This window comes from Schistocerca cancellata, chromosome 5 (assembly GCF_023864275.1).
Source record: "Schistocerca cancellata isolate TAMUIC-IGC-003103 chromosome 5, iqSchCanc2.1, whole genome shotgun sequence".
Classification (NCBI taxonomy): Eukaryota; Metazoa; Arthropoda; class Insecta; order Orthoptera; family Acrididae; genus Schistocerca; species Schistocerca cancellata.
In genome coordinates, this window is record NC_064630.1 from 577908298 (window position 1) to 577925082 (window position 16785).

The 16785-nt window shown below is 39.5% G+C and overlaps 1 protein-coding gene across 2 annotated transcripts in view; it reads left to right on the plus strand.

Moving 5' to 3' along the window:
* The first annotated feature begins 9892 nt into the window (after positions 1-9892).
* Positions 9893-16785, plus strand: part of LOC126187591 (protein starmaker-like) — a 44150-nt gene continuing 37257 nt past the window's right edge. The window contains exons 1-2 of one of the 2 annotated variants that reach the window (XM_049928775.1): positions 9893-9961; positions 10221-10442. In XM_049928775.1, the coding sequence (XP_049784732.1) occupies positions 10440-10442 (3 nt within the window). In that variant the 5' untranslated portion in view covers positions 9893-9961; positions 10221-10439. The remainder of the gene's footprint in view (positions 9962-10220; positions 10443-16785) is intronic. The other variant, XM_049928776.1, reaches the window with a different exon arrangement.

The following is a 16785-nucleotide window of genomic DNA, read 5'->3' on the forward strand; positions in this document are numbered from 1 at the left end:
CACCATCACTCAAGGTGCAGGGCCCGTAGTATGATGACGAATGCTATTTGGCAATATTTGACCTTCTCGGAGTCTCCACAAATAGATGCATCCATTTCTAACCCGCACGCAGAACTCTTATAAAAAAAAAGATGATCGAGTAGATTTCCCCACCATGTTATAGTTCTGGGTGGAGATTTTAATTTGCCGGATATAGACTGGGAGACTCAGACGTTCATAACGGGTGGCAGGGACAAAGAATCCAGTGAAATTTTTTTAAGTGTTTTATCTGAAAACTACCTTGAGCAGTTAAACAGAGAACCGACTCGTGGCGATAACATATTAGACCTTCTGGTGACAAACAGACCCGAACTATTTGAAAAAGTTAAAGCAGAACAGGGAATCAGCGATCATAAAGCGGTTACGGCATCGATGATTTCAGCCATAAATAGGGATATTAAAAAGGGTAGGAAGATTTTTCTGTTTAGAAAAAGTGACAAAAAGCAGATTTCAGAGCACCTGTTGGCTCAACACAAAAGTTTTGTCTCAAGTACTGATAGTGTTGAGGATCAGTGGACAAAGTTCAAAACCATCGTACAATATGCGTTAGATGAGTATGTGCCAAGCAAGATCGTAAGAGATGGGAAAGAGCCACCGTGGTTCAACAACCGAGTTAGAAAACTGCTGCGGAAGCAAAGGGAACTTCACAGCAAACATAAACATAGCCAAAGCCTTGCAGACAAACAAAAATTACGCGAAGCGAAATGTAGTGTGAAGAGAGCTATGCGAGAGGCGTTCAATGAATTCGAAAGTAAAGTTCTATGTACTGACTTGGCAGAAAATCCTAAGAAATTTTGGTCTTATGTCAAAGCGGTAGGTGGATCAAAACAAAATGTCCAGACACTCTGTGACCAAAATGGTACTGAAACAGAGGATGACAGACTAAAGGCCAAAATATTAAATGTCTTTTTCCAAAGCTGTTTCACAGAGGAAGACTGCACTGTAGTTCCTTCTCTAGATTGTCGCACAGATGACAAAATGGTAGATATCGAAATAGACGACAGAGGGATAGAGAAACAATTAAAATCGCTCAAAAGAGGAAAGGCCTCTGGACCTGATGGGATACCAGTTCAATTTTACACAGAGTACGCGAAGGAACTTGCCCCCCTTCTTGCAGCGGTGTACCGTAGGTCTCTAGAAGAGCGTAGCGTTCCAAAGAATTGGAAAAGGGCACAGGTCATCCCCGTTTTCAAGAAGGGACGTCGAACAGATGTGCAGAACTATAGACCTATATCTCTAACGTCGATCAGTTGTAGAATTTTGGAACACGTATTGTGTTCGAGTATAATGACTTTTCTGGAGACTAGAAATCTACTCTGTAGGAATCAGCATGGGTTTCGAAAAAGACTGTCATGTGAAACCCAGCTCGCGCTATTCGTCCACGAGACTCAGAGGGCCATAGACACGGGTTCACAGGTAGATGCCGTGTTTCTTGACTTCCGCAAGGCGTTCGATACAGTTCCCCACAGTCGTTTATTGAACAAAGTAAGAGCATATGGACTATCAGACCAATTGTGTGATTGGATTGAGGAGTTCCTAGATAACAGGATGCAGCATGTCATGGAGAGAAGTCTTCCGGAGTAAGAGCGATTTCAGGTGTGCCGCAGGGGAGTGTCATAGGACTGTTGCTATTCACAATATACATAAATGACCTGGTGGATGACATCGGAAGTTCACTGAGGCTTTTTGCAGATGATGCTGTGGTGTATCGAGAGGTTGTAACAATGGAAAATTGTACTGAAATGCAGGAGGATCTGCAGCGAATTGACGCATGGTGCAGGGAATGGCAACTGAATCTCAATGTAGACAAGTGTAATGTGCTGCGAATACACAGAAAGATAGATCCTTTATCATTTAGCTACAAAATAGCAGGTCAGCAACTGGAAGCAGTTAATACCATAAATTATCTGGGAGTACGCATTAGGAGTGATTTAAAATGGAATGATCATATAATGTTGATTGTCGGTAAAGCAGATGCCAGACTGAGATTCATTGGAAGAATCCTAAGGAAATGCAATCCGAAAACAAAGGAAGTAGGTTACAGTACGCTTGTTCGCCCACTGCTTGAATACTGCTCAGCAGTGTGGGATCCGTACCAGATAGGGTTGATACAAGACATAGAGAAGATCCAACGGAGAGCAGCGCGCTTCGTTACAGGATCATTTAGTAATCGCGAAAGCGTTACGGAGATGATAGATAAGCTCCAGTGGAAGACTCTGCAGGAGAGACGCTCAGTAGCTCGGTACGGGCTTTTGTCAAAGTTTCGAGAACATACCTTCACCGAAGAGTCAAGCAGTATATTGCTCCCTCCTACGTATATCTCGCGAAGAGACCATGAGGATAAAATCAGAGAGATTAGAGCCCACACAGAGGCATACCGACAATCCTTCTTTCCACGAACAATACGAGACTGGAATAGAAGGGAGAACCGATAGAGGTACTGAAGGTACCCTCCGCCACACACCGTCAGGTGGCTTGCGGAGTATGGATGTAGATGTAGATGTAGATGGTGACACCTTTGTGTCCAGTATTGTTTTTAGACACACCACTGTTGGAGTGCCTCTCCCTCTATCGTTACATCAAGAAAAGCTGCAACAATGACTGACATGCTGACAGTTGTGGTGCTTTAGATGTCTTTGTATTTTGTGTCGATGCTTTTCTTGCTGCAAACATCCCATTTCCTGAAACTTCCTGGCAGATTAAAATTGTGTGCCCGACCGAGACTCGAACTCGGGACCTTTGCCTTTCGCGGGCAAGTGCTCTACCATCTGAGCTACCGAAGCACGACTCACGCCCGGTACCCACAGCTTTACTTCTGCCAGTACCTCGTCTCCTACTTTCCAAACTTTACAGAAGCTCTCCTGCGAACCTTGCAGAACTAGCACTCCTGAAAGAAAGGATATTGCGGAGACATGGCTTAGCCACAGCCTGGGGGATGTTTCCAGAATGAGATTTTCACTCTGCAGCGGAGTGTGCGCTGATATGAAACTTCCTGGCAGATTAAAACTGTGTGCCCGACCAAGACTCGAACTCGGGACCTTTGCCTTTCGCGGGCAAGTGCTCTACCATCTGAGCTACCGAAGCACGACTCACGCCCGGTACCCACAGCTTTACTTCTGCCAGTACCTCGTCTCCTACTTTCCAAATTTTACAGAAGCTCTCCTGCGAACCTTGCAGAACTAGCACTCCTGAAAGAAAGGATATTGCGGAGACATGGCTTAGCCACAGCCTGGGGGATGTTTCCAGAATGAGATTTTCACTCTGCAGCGGAGTGTGCGCTGATATGAAACTTCCTGGCAGATTAAAACTGTGTGCCCGACCGAGACTCGAACTCGGGACCTTTGTCTTTCGCGGGCAAGTGCTCTACCATCTGAGCTACCGAAGCACGACTCACGCCCAGTACCCACAGCTTTACTTCTGCCAGTACCTCGTCTCCCACTTTACAAACTTTACAGAAGCTCTCCTGCGAACCTTGCAGAACTAGCACTCCTGAAAGAAAGGATATTGCGGAGACATGGCTTAGCCACAGCCTGGGGGATGTTTCCAGAATGAGATTTTCACTCTGCAGCGGAGTGTGCGCTGATATGAAACTTCCTGGCAGATTAAGTTTGGAAAGTAGGAGACGAGGTACTGGCAGAAGTAAAGCTGTGGGTACCGGGCGTGAGTCGTGCTTCGGTAGCTCAGATGGTAGAGCACTTGCCCGCGAAAGGCAAAGGTCCCGATTTCGAGTCTCGGTCGGGCACACAGTTTTAATCTGCCAGGAAGTTTCATATCAGCGCACACTCCGCTGCAGAGTGAAAATCTCATTCTGGATCCCATTTCCTGATTTGAGGTACTGCAGAGCAGAGAAAACAATGTGTCTGTCTGCTCAGACATTATATGCACAGGACCATTGAGATCTTGCCTGATATGGAATATGGTCCTCCTTCGTCTACTAACATTTGCGTGGCAGCCATGTGATCCCAACCAATGTGAGCACCAATCTCACAGAATGACAAATAACAATCCTGATAGGTGATAATTCTGTCACTGTTGAATTCCAACAGTTGTTGGTTGATGTTTCTCCTTCTCACATGGGACCTATCACTAGCTCACAAGCAACCAACATTCTTAATAAGGAATCTGCTGCATAATCTTTCCTTGTATACAGAATGTAGATGGAATTATTTCAACCTTCTTTGTGTCACTATGCAGAAATGCTACTCATTTGCATATCGAAGCATGTAATACCCTTCATGCCTGTTTGATATTTTGTGCACACCATCTTTATGGTGTTGCAATTTTAATGGTCAACAGTGCTTACGCCTGACACTGTGTTAGAAGAAAATGAAGGTTGCTGACTCAGAGAACTGACTGGAACCATGCTGAGAAAGATAAGAAGACGGCTCGTTCTTCAGGAGACAATTAGTAAAACTATATGCTTCACGAGAAAGCTAATATTATTAACCTAGGAAAGCAACTCCAGAACAGCTATCTGCTTAATGAGTGTAAAGACAGCAACAAGGAATTATCTGCTAACTGTGAAATAAATACAAAAGGATTGCAAACTTTTGCTAGCTTTCAGCGTGAATTCCACACACACAGCCAAAAAAGGAATGATGTTTGGAAAGGAGGACAAGGTATTCATAATATGAAACAATTTCAGCAAGCAACCCACAATATTTATTATTCAAGTTACTGATGATAACAATCTAAGTATGTAGTTACAGCTCTTACATTTTCAAAACAACTGGTCAGTAGCCCAAAGACATCTTATCATAACAGCAACAGGCTTTATTTATCCTACACATTTCCTGACTACTGAAATTTATACGTGTATACTGTGGGATAAACCGAACTTCATTCCATATATTTTATATTGGTGAAACTTCAGATGATGCTGTGGGAAGAGGGTGGTAGATGTTGAACATAAAAACTGAAGTGGAAATTTTATAGACCTTGACCCAGACAGCACACTCATGAGTGGTATGGCAACTGGTTGTGAGATTCCTTCAACATAGGACCATGCTCTTAATATCAATGGAATAAATACAAGCCGTGATTCGATGCTATGGGAAACTGTACCGTCACACTATGATACCGCCCCTTTGAGTATTATTATACTCTAAAATAAACTGTATTATTTGACTCTGGCCTAGGGAACTCTTTAGATGGATTAACTGGTCATTTTGTCCTAGATACATGCAGGATTACCAGTGATACAACTTTCCCTAGTGCTTATCCAAGCTCTAATCTTGAAGTGTATGCTGGTAACACTTTTTGCAAGAGATCATGGGAAGTTGTAATGGCAGAACGGTTGATTTGTATGTCCAATGAAGTAATTATATGTTTTTTTTATGGTCACAGAAGAAATATTAGTACTTAATGCGCCATCAATTTTAACATACTAGGTGTTACAGAGCGACGAAATTGAACTTCAAGGGGGACAGCATAAAATAAAGAAAAAGAAGACACAGATAATTCATATGCAGGAGAAAATACAATGAATTTTTTCTTTCTGTTTTCGGTCAGCTTCTAAGCTAACATAAGACTTCTGGCTATACTACAGATCAGTCTGTCACTGCATCCAAGATTTCAAATCCACATTTCTTGGCTTCATAAACTCACAACTGAACTGTAGCCATCTAAAACTAGACCTGTATGTACACTACAGATCAGTCTGTCACCATAACCTAGGGTACACACTTAAGACAAAAAATTAATAACATTTCAACACAAAAGGAACAAATGTGCAATTCAGAAAAGTCGATATGTGGCAAAATCAAAATGTGAAGGAAAGGCCAGTAACAAAATGTGATTAATTCAATGTTACATATAAAGGTATGTTTGATTAACAGTAGTTTATTAATACCTCTGACTTAAAAGACACAAGGACACTGCCAACATCTACCTTATAGCATAGAAAGTGCAATGTATGGATGGCCCTTTGTAAAGTTCAGTCCTACCAATTTTTTGCTGTCCATGGTATCACTACACAATACCATTACAAACTTTTGCTGACACTAGTGTGTGTATTTCTTTTATTCACTGCTTCCATCATCACACTTATGTTGCTCTGTGTGACCTATGCAATGCAGGAAGTGTCAAAAATATCCAAAGACCATCCTACTACCACACTCTACACCTAATCCAGCTGCTGCTACCACATGCAGTCTTTCGCTTAAACATGTTTTATTCCCATGACTTCTGTTAAAGGAGAAAAATATGCAACAGTGAGAGATAGATGTGACAAGAATCCCTTTAGAGATCAGCCTGATTTAGATAACAACACACTTTCTTCTAAACCATGATGGGCAATGAGCTATTGTTTGTAATGACATTAGTGGTAAGGGTCCTCACACACTTCGCTGGGACACGCCTGAACTTAATTCTACATCTGTGAGGTCCACGAGAAAGACAGGCCATGCTGCATAAGAGTGCCAACAGCCATATATGGCAGAGAGTGAATAGCTGTTTCAGACATGTTTAATAATTCTTGACTGCATGTTTAAATGCATGTAAGTTTTCAATAGCACATGACAAAATTAAGTTCTGTAGTGTGTACATTTTCAGTTACATATTGATTTACAATGGGCCCTACAGAGATCCAAGTGTTTGCAAAGTGTGGCAGACAAGCCAGCTAGAGTGATATCACAAATTTATTGCAGGGCTCATGTATCTCGATGGCCCCATATGACTGTGAATGACTCTCCCTCCAGTGAATGAAGCTTTATCCTCCCCACCAAGTAATTTCAGTTCACCAACAAATTCTGTTTGATACCTCATATGATCACTTCCACTAATAATTGTTGGTATGGTACTGAACAAAACGCTCTTTGGCTGTAAAAATAAATAAATAAAATAAGAAGTAAATGCTGCATCCTCCCTGCTTAATCGACAGCTTTCAGAAAGTCATGTGACACAAAGGTGGGTTGAGCTTAACAGAACGAATGGTTTTTGAATCTATTCTGGTTGATATGGAGGAATTCATTCTCTTTGTGTTTCTTCATTATCTATTTCTGTTACTGGTGCAGCAGAAGTGTGTTCAGGTCTACACACCACTGGATATTGAAATTAAAGAAATATCATCACTTTCATCTTTTAATACACAGAATTTCAACTGCATTAAGGTGCATTCAAGTGTGTTTAGAAGCAACAGTAATTTTTCTGTATAAGTACAAGGTGCAAAAGAATTGCTTCCTTCGCACCAATCCATTCCTTAGAATGATAGTTCCCAGAGTCTGAAGAACGATAAACATCAAACTCACTTTAAATGATGCCACTGTGCAGGTGACATCTACAATTGATGTTCTCTACCAATCTCATCTCTCTGTGTGGAGAGACTTGTTCATCAACCTAGTCACCTCATTTCATCAAATGCAATTATCTTCTACAGAGATAATCTGGGATATAGACATGTTTGTTTTCGAACTAATGAAGTAATTTATGGGAAGTTAACATCATTCAATCTGAGATGAGGCAAAAGCCATGGGCAACTTCCTCGAAGTGTCTCAACAGTGTCTCATGAGCAATGGCTGTTACTTTAATGATGTTCTTTTGAAGTGATTTAAGTAACTGTATTACATGTACTTGAAATAAGTGGACATTATTTTTGGGTTATGTATTTTAGTTGATTTTATTGAGCTTTAAAAAGTGGAAGTATTGTCAATTGTGAAAGTTATTTCTTCTACTGCCTGCATTTATTCAAGATGATTTTAGTTCTAAGTCAGAGTTTCTGAAAGGATAAGGCAACCTATAGTAAAACAGTGAAGTACAGCAAACTGTCACAATCCGAAACCAATTACAGGTTTTTTGGAGTCCAAGCAGAAGGTTAATGGAATTTCTGATACAAAAAAGGGAAACAAGTTAAAGGACTTTCAAAAAATGATGCAACTTTATTGAAGGAAGTTTACTTTTTGTAAGTATGACCCTCAATTAACTGAGGAAAAAAAAGGGCTACATATTAAAGCAGAGTGTATTTACACAACCAATACATTTGATGTGTCAGTTTTGTCAACATTCAGAAACCTTTCATGAAAAGTAAGTTAAGGAGGCATGAAACAAATCCACCATCCAGAGGCCGAAGCAAAGTTCCAGAAGATGCAGCCAAAAGTGTCAATCGGAAGCATTGGTTCATTTTTGGACTGCTACTCCATTCTAATGCCACTCTTACCATCAATCCTGATCATGTGGATCATATCCGAGTGAAAGACCCAGAGGTAACAATGGCCCATGTAACCATCCAGAACATCTTACTCCAATCCTGTTACTGGTACAGCCTATCACATTTGATTAAGGACTATTTACGGAAACAGACAGCTTTGCTTTTTATGAAGGCATCATCACTAACTTGCTATCTAAGTGTATGAATTACTGCTGCTAAAATTTAGATGTGTCTGGCTACCAAGTAACAAAGTAAGCAGCTCATTCAGCACATAGACTACAATGTCCATTTCACAACCTATGTCACCTGGAAATGCTCCACACCTCCACCCAATCATCAGCTCTATAATATCACCTTGACTATATAGTAATGGCATTTATACAATAGCCACTTGTTAAATTCAAAATACATTACACCTGAAGCAGGTTTTACATGCATGTCTTCCTATATATGCGAAAAAAAATGTGGTGGCATATTAAATAAAAGTACAATCCACATTCATATTCTCATCAATATTTTAATCCTGAGAGTACTACAGTAGCCTACTTCGAATCACACTTACAATGTTTCCCTGGTCCAGTGGCTTTACAAATTTTAAAATAGTATTTTTCATTTGTATTGACCTGACAGATAAAAGCATGCGCAATGCTTCTACACAAGAGTCCACATTGGACGCCACAGAAATATATAGTGCAATTAAATACAATTTTGATTACCAGGAACGACAGCAAACAGGTTATATAGCCTATTAAGAAAGGGTGTTAGTAAGAGGTTACAGCTAAAATTTTCGAAGAAAAATTACTAAGCGAAAAACCGAGAAACGTCCTTGTGACGAACTCTTACTCAAGGTCCAATAGGCGAGACCAAGTAAACAAAATTATTTGGTGTCTTTGGAGTGCTTAGGTAATCCGTGAGAATGGAAACAAACTCGTGACACTTATCACCAGCGGGTGCGATAACTAATGACGGGCCAGTTTCCTAATGTGCACATCTAAAATCAAAGTTGGCGGTAGGGCAGGAAAGAGCAACATCGTACAGTTTGAAAGCCATCAGATTTACTTATGGATAGGCTAGGAACAGAATGAACGCTTTAACATCGTAATATATTTACCTATTAATAAATGCCAGTTCTCAAACTGGTTAATTACAGCTTTTTCTGTACTATACCCCGAAAGCTACATACACACTTTGTTCTGAACAGAGTACTGTGGTCTTCCGTTGTAGGACAAGCTTTATAGACCTATTTGCGACATTAATCGGATTCGTTTCAATTTATGCTAAGAACCGCTCGCTCATAGTTTCACCATCTAAGGTTTCATAGTAACAAATATATCGGCTACGTTTTGGTTCACACAAGAGCCTGGGAAACAGAGGCAAGTACTTGAATTGATTGAAGGCTACCGATTCCCAAATGAAGTAACTTCTACTACCTGCAGCTGTGCAGCATAATAGAGGTCACGTGGTGCAACTGAGATAAAAATTAATTGTATTGTTATCAGTCTGGGAATCATGTCCAAATCGACACAGGCGTGTATTAATAAGTAGTTTGTAACTTTTAAAAAACATCAGAAAATAATTTGCATAGTAAAAATGTAGTTATTTTATGAGAATCAGAATAAAAAGCGACAAAAGCTGAGTACCTTATCTTCTTAAAGTACCGGAAAGAAATGAAGGAAGACTCTCATGTTGGTATGCCTGAAAGACGCTTATTTTGGGGTCATCTGTCATTCCACTAATCAAAGAAGAAAACAAGTAATACTGTTGATTAGCAGGTAGGAAGTAAGTGTCACAATATTTTTACATATACAATAGTTCACGATTTCATGGGTTGCCTTTTAATTTGACTTGGGCATAGATTCATTATATTAAATGATTCATGTTTCGACGTGCATCACAGGAGTAATTTACAAAATATTTTAACTGACGATATTAGGATTGAGGTGTTAATGTTGGGATTATTATATAGCTTTTACTATCTTTAAATATGTCATCCTCGTGTACATATAATATTCTTTTCTGTCTGCACTTCTTACCTCAGTGGCGTGAGGATAATAGCGTATGAAAACGAAGAAAAGACATCATTACTAGTGAACGGCTTTATTTATGTATAAAGAGGCAAGGCCTTGTACTATTTATTCATATAACTTCACCTACCTGTGGTGGGGATAAGTTCCAGCGGTACATCCAATAACAAGGAAGTATAGACTAGTTGATATGAAATTAGGTCATTGACAAGCAGTGCATTATCACCAGCACCATGGTAAGTATCATCCATACAGAAACGTTACTTTTAGAAGGTAAAGTTACAGAATAAAGGGCAATTTATCAAGATATTTTAAAAGTTTTTCTTACACAATAAGACTTAAATTGTAATTTTTTGTACATGAGCTGCCATTTCAGAATATCAAAGTTGTTTTCTAAATACTTGACATTGCTAACATCTAAAGCACTGCATTATGATTTTTCACGAAGAGAATTGTATGAATTTATATAACACTCCTGAGATGTAGTACTTTTTATTGATCCTGTCACTTACAAAAGTAGTATAAGACATTGAGCAAGTCATTTTGTATGTATAAAGGCAAAAGTGATTTATGTGCATACATATTTGAAATTACTGCTAATACATTACTTCATACAGTTAAATATTCTTCAGTGGAGTAAAAGAAGTGATGCTGTAAATATGATTTTAAAGATTTTCCAAGGATTTGGGCTTTAGTATTTGCTTTTATGTTTTGGGGAAGTTTAAGACAAACTTTAACTTTCAAAATGAAACTATTGTTTTAGCATGGGGATATGCTGATGTGGGTCATTTGAAGTTGCCTGGTAAAGTGGTCATAAATATCGGTCTTTCTTTGTACAATCTAATGTTCTTACTTATCACATTTCTTTTAAAGACTATAATGGTTTCCAGAATACAGATACATGGTGAAGGAGTTGTTACAGAAATTTTAAATAGAGATTTACAAGGGTCTGTAGGGTTGCGTCCAAATGTGATTCTAATAGCCCTTTCTTGCAGGTTGACTGTGCTGATAGATGCTTTAGAGTTTTCCCAAAATGTGACCCTTTCAGATGAGAATGAAAGTAGATGTGATATGCAGTCTTTACTATTTTCTCTGTGCAGCACGATTTTAGTGAGCAAAGAAGGTGACAGGTCTTGTTCAATTTTGCATCAAGATATTGTAGTAAATAAATAAAATATATGGTTATCCCATTTTACATTGCTTTGCACCCATAATCTAAAAAAAAAAAAATGGTTTCTGTACAGTTACCAACTGCTTCACCATTGGTAGAAATGGGATGTACATGTACATATCCTCATTCTGAGCACTGTGAAATTTGTGTGTCAGTTTTTTACTAATAATTAAAAGCTGACTATTCAGTGCTGAGTTGTTCTGTGACAATATTTACCGATTGCTGTCATTCTTTCTTACCCTCCCCTTTTATTAATAGAATTGTCATTTGCATATTAGATGGTTATATGAGCGTCCACATTTAAACATGGATCTTTAATGGACAAAAGAAACAGATGCCCAATTCTTGGTGTACACCATGTTTAATGAGATTATACTATGACAAATGCTTTTAAGGCTGGCATTAGTGTGATGCTGACTGCTTGCTTTAGACTGCTCAGGAAGGATCCAGTTGTTTGGCAGACATCGAATACCATACTATTTGAGCTAACCAGCTAAAAACACAACTTTTTTAAAGTTGAATTTGTGGGACTGGTACTGCAATCCTCATTAAACCATCATTGTGAAATCTGTTTGACTATATAATTTACATTAAATTACATTAATTTACATTGTTGTTACCAGGCAGTTTCACAAATGTTAAAGCACATTCAATCTTCAAAAGAAAACTATGAGAGTGCTTTAAAACGGCATGTTTGTACAGTTTTAAGGAATATTTTGAGACTATCCCAAAAGATAAAGGACTTTGCAGTACTAAGGCATTACCCTGAGACATGTGCTTCATACAGGGTGTCTCGGGAGGATTGCGTAGTATTCAGGAATATGACAGAAACACGCATTTGAAGCAAAAATAATCACACAGACACAAGCCCTATTTCAAGTGGTGTTCAAGGTAGAACACATTTATTGTACATTTGTTTTTGGGCTAGTGGCACATGTGCTTCTTACGCACCCAATTTTTGGCAAATTCGTTTGTTGAATACCTTGAGGGCATTCATTTGGCCACACAGACTGCAATGTACTTCCAGAATGATGAAGTTCCTCCACATTTTACCAGATGTGTGAGGGAACATCTCTACTGCATTTACTCTAATTACTGGACTCTTCTTGATAGTACAGTTAACTGGCCACCAAAGTCACAGAACATTACAGCATTATGTTTTTGTTTATGCAATTGGATGAACTCTTAAGGTGTACAAACAAATTGTGAATATGTAGATGACCTGTATGGTCGCATCATAGATGCCCTTACTAGGGAACAGTGGAGGCACTCAGGTAATCAACACAGCATATTCTTCCAAGAATACACAAATGCATTGCAGTTGGCGGTAGGATACTGGAACATTTGTTGTTAACTGCACAATGGCCTTAATGTAATGTGATGTGTGCAATCATGCTTAAAGGTGAATTTGTTGAAATATGTATTTTTGAATTGATACTTTGTAAAATGCATTTTGTAAAGTGTAATGACTGTTATACATGTGTACTTATGTAAACCTGACAGCATGTTGATTACTATAGAAAACAAGCAACAATGTACGTTAAATGTATTCTGTCTTGGAAACCTTTCAGAATGGGGCATACGTTACACGAAGTTTTGTTCTTCAAATGGTTGTCCCTGTCATATCCGTGAATGTTGATTATTCCTCCTGGGACGTGCTGTGTACTGCCAATGAAAAGTACACATGAAATTTTAATGAGCATTGTAGCAGAAAATGAAATTAGGTGACCATGCCTAGGAAATTACTATAGCAATAAAGCTTCCATTTTGGTTTCCCTAGTTAATTTTGTAGTAAATTTCAGAGTTGCCTCCTTGAAATGTACAGCAAGTTTTCTATCGCATGTTTTCCATGTCCAAGTTTCTGCTCAATCTCCAATGTCCTCATCGAAAACCCCTAACCAACCTTCATTTTCTTCATGATCAGCAAACTTGGCAAACTTGAAAAGTGTATTTACATTACATCTATTTTGTAGCATTCATGAGCTGAGTATCAAAAGTTGCATACCAGTTTTAATGGGTAAGAGAAGATTGCTGTCCCCTTCAGTAGAACTTTTTAACAGAGGCAGCCTTATTTGCACTTGTTACCAGCATTTTTATCTTATTTCATATCCTTAAGTGTGAAATTATAGAATGATTACACTTTTGCCTTTTGTGGTTTACAGATGGAAAGCCATTTTCATCTGCCACTACATCAGCCTTCAATTATGTCACACCGACATATCCAAAGCTTATCTCTATTCTTTTTATCTTGTAGAATCTCACACTGACATCTCAAAATTTAGGTCATAAACATGTATATTAATGTCACTGGATAACATGCTAAGACTCAAACTACCAGCATTTTGAAACTGAATTTTTGTTACATGGTGATGGGCATCAGATTGCTGGCATGGTTCCTACCATCTGTTTCAGCCTTGTGAAGTCTGTCTGGGCTTGATTGTCTTTTATAACTCCTAGTATTGCCCTTATGACTTAAGTCAGTGATTTCTTTCTATCAATTTTGATGTCACTGTGATAAAGAAAATTCATTCACTTAATTGAAAAAAGGACTGGGGATTTGGGGATTATATTCTCAGCCACTCTGTCATTCCAAAATTTAATAAAGGATCGATTTTTGTTAACTCATCAACCCAAGCTAAAGTTTTCAGGGTTGAAACATGTATAATAAATTATTGGTACTGTGAGCTCAAGAACATCCTGAAGAAGCCTGTTTAGAGAACTAGGAGTACGAACTTAATGCTTTGCAATATATTAATCCATTAATTAAATTTGTCACAAAAATCTTTTTTTTCCCCAAACCAACAGCCTAGTTAATAGAATCACTACTAGAAATAAGAATAATCTTCACAAAGATTTTAAATCACTTACTTTACTCCAGAAATATGTCTATTATTCAAGAACACACATTTTTACTAATTTGCCAGCCGCCATAAAAAGTGTAACTGCCAGTGAAGTTTGGTTTAAGAGGAACATAAAGGATTCTCTCTCTCTATCTCTCTCTCTCTATCTCTCTCTCTCTATCTCTCTCTCTCTATCTCTCTCTCTCTATCTCTCTCTCTCTATCTCTCTCTCTCTATCTCTCTCTCTCTATCTCTCTCTCTCTATCTCTCTCTCTCTATCTCTCTCTCTTTATCTCTCTCTCTCTATCTCTCTCTCTATCTCTCTCTCTCTATCTCTCTCTATCTTTATCTCTCTATCTCTCTCTCTCTCTCTCTCTCTCTCTCTCTCTCTCTCTCTCTCTCTCTCTCTCTCCCCCCCCCCCTCCCCCCCCATGTCCATTTCCCTCCCGCCTCTCACTGTCATTTTTCTTCCACTTTTTTTGTCCACCTCATCCTCTCCCCATCCATCACCATCCATTTTTCTCTCCTCTCTGCTTCTATGTGCCCATCCCTATATACAGCTTGTGCGAAACAAGTCAATAAAAATGTGCCTGTTGTGCAGCACAGACTAACATTAGGGACTGTAAAACTGGTTCTTGTTCCTGATGTCTAGGCTATCATGCAAAGCAGTTCAGTAAGGCAGGCTAATGCTATTCCCACACTACATGCACACTTGTTGTGCAGGGGCTGAAGAAACAATTTTTTGCCTGTATTTCCGCTGCTATTGAAGCTAGAAGGTTACAAATATCACATTCCTGAGGCTTTTGAAGATTGTGTGTGTGCGTGCGTGCGTGCGTGCGTGCCAAATTTGACTGAAATTGATACAGGTATTTGGAAGGAGATCCTGGACATGCATCTGTACAGTCTGCTTTATACAACCTGAAATGTTATAGCTGGCCTTCATGAACCATTGGTGGAATTTCCATATTCTCTTGCTCACTATGCAAACTGTTAATGCTACATAAAGAATGAACAGGACCTTTTGTAGGATCTTTTTTGTAATGGGATATGTTTTCGCTACAAGCCGTAGTTTGTGTTATTAAAGAAAAACGTACAAAAGTGACATTTAAACACACCCCAACTCCCACATTCAGCTGTCACTGGTCAGGATTTCTAGTATGTTGTTCATGGCACTCCCTCCTGCCACTGTACTAACATTTGCAACTCCTCAAATTATTTTCACATTCAGTCTTGCTCACCTTCACTGACCGGCCTTATTGTGCCGCCATCTTAGTCGAGCAGTTAGAAATTGTAAAATTGACATTTGTATTAAATCCAGGATGTAATGTAACAGCCCAATCAGTAGAGTCAAAAAACAGTTGACTGTCGGGAATATTTTGTATCATCAGAAATTTTTGTACAATGTTAGCAGGGAGTACCACAAACATACTAGACATCATGACTGGTGAAGGGAGTGCATTGGAAGGTCACTTCTGTACATTTTTTTTGAATAACGCAAAAGTCTCCAGTAGAAACATATCCCAGTTCAAAATTTAACATCAAACTTGCTACAAAAAGGTCTTAATAATTTTTTTCTGTAGGACTAATAATTTGCGCATTGCCAGCAAGAGTGTAAGAAAATCTCGTGCATGGTTATGAAGGCTAGCCATAACATTTTGTACAGCATAAAATGACAGCATTAGGGGCAGCTGAATCATCCTGTATATATTAGCCTTTTCTGCGAGGTTTCACCCACATACGTATTTGACATGTATATTGCATACACCATCTCCTTCCACCTGCTTCTGCCAATATTCTTCTTCCCCTTCCCTCCTCTCCCTGTCCCTCTCCTCCTGCTCCCCTCTCCATGCACCACCTCCTTCAGACCTCGCATTACTTATCCCCTCCTATCTACTCTCCCTGTCTGTCTCCAGGTCTCCTTCCTATTTGTCTTCTTCCCTCCCTCTCTGCCACTATCCTTCCCCCTCTCCCTGTCCATCTCCTCCACTCCCTCACTCTGTCACACCCTCCTGCCTCTTCTCTCTATCTCCTCCTGCCCCACCTTCCCATAATCACCCCCCCCTCCTGTTCCTCTCTGTCCATTCCCCTGCTGTCCATTTCAACCTTCAACCAGCTGTGCCCATCTGCTTGTGTAACCTGAGCCCAACGGATCGATGAAGTAGGTCAATACTACTCTCACAAGGGACTTGAAAACTGTTTATTGCCCCCTGAGGTGTAGGCTGCTCAGCAGTGCAGGTCAGTAAGGTAGGCCAATATTATTCCCACACAACACACTTGTCATACAGAGCAGCCTATATGGCAGGGGCTGAAAAAAAGGTGGCTTTGACCTTCTCTCTGCTCTTTACTGAAGCTAGATGGCTGTAGTGCCCACATTTCCGATACTCATGAAGTTTGCTGTTCGTAAGCCACATTTGGTTGAAATCAGTCCATTTTGGGAAGAGGTCCCAGATGTACGCACTTAAATACACTCTGCTTTATTTATAAACAGGCAAAACTCCCTCCCCCTCTCTCTCTCTCTCTCTCTCTCTCTCTCTCTCTCTCTCGACCCCCCTGCGGGTCCGGGGTAAG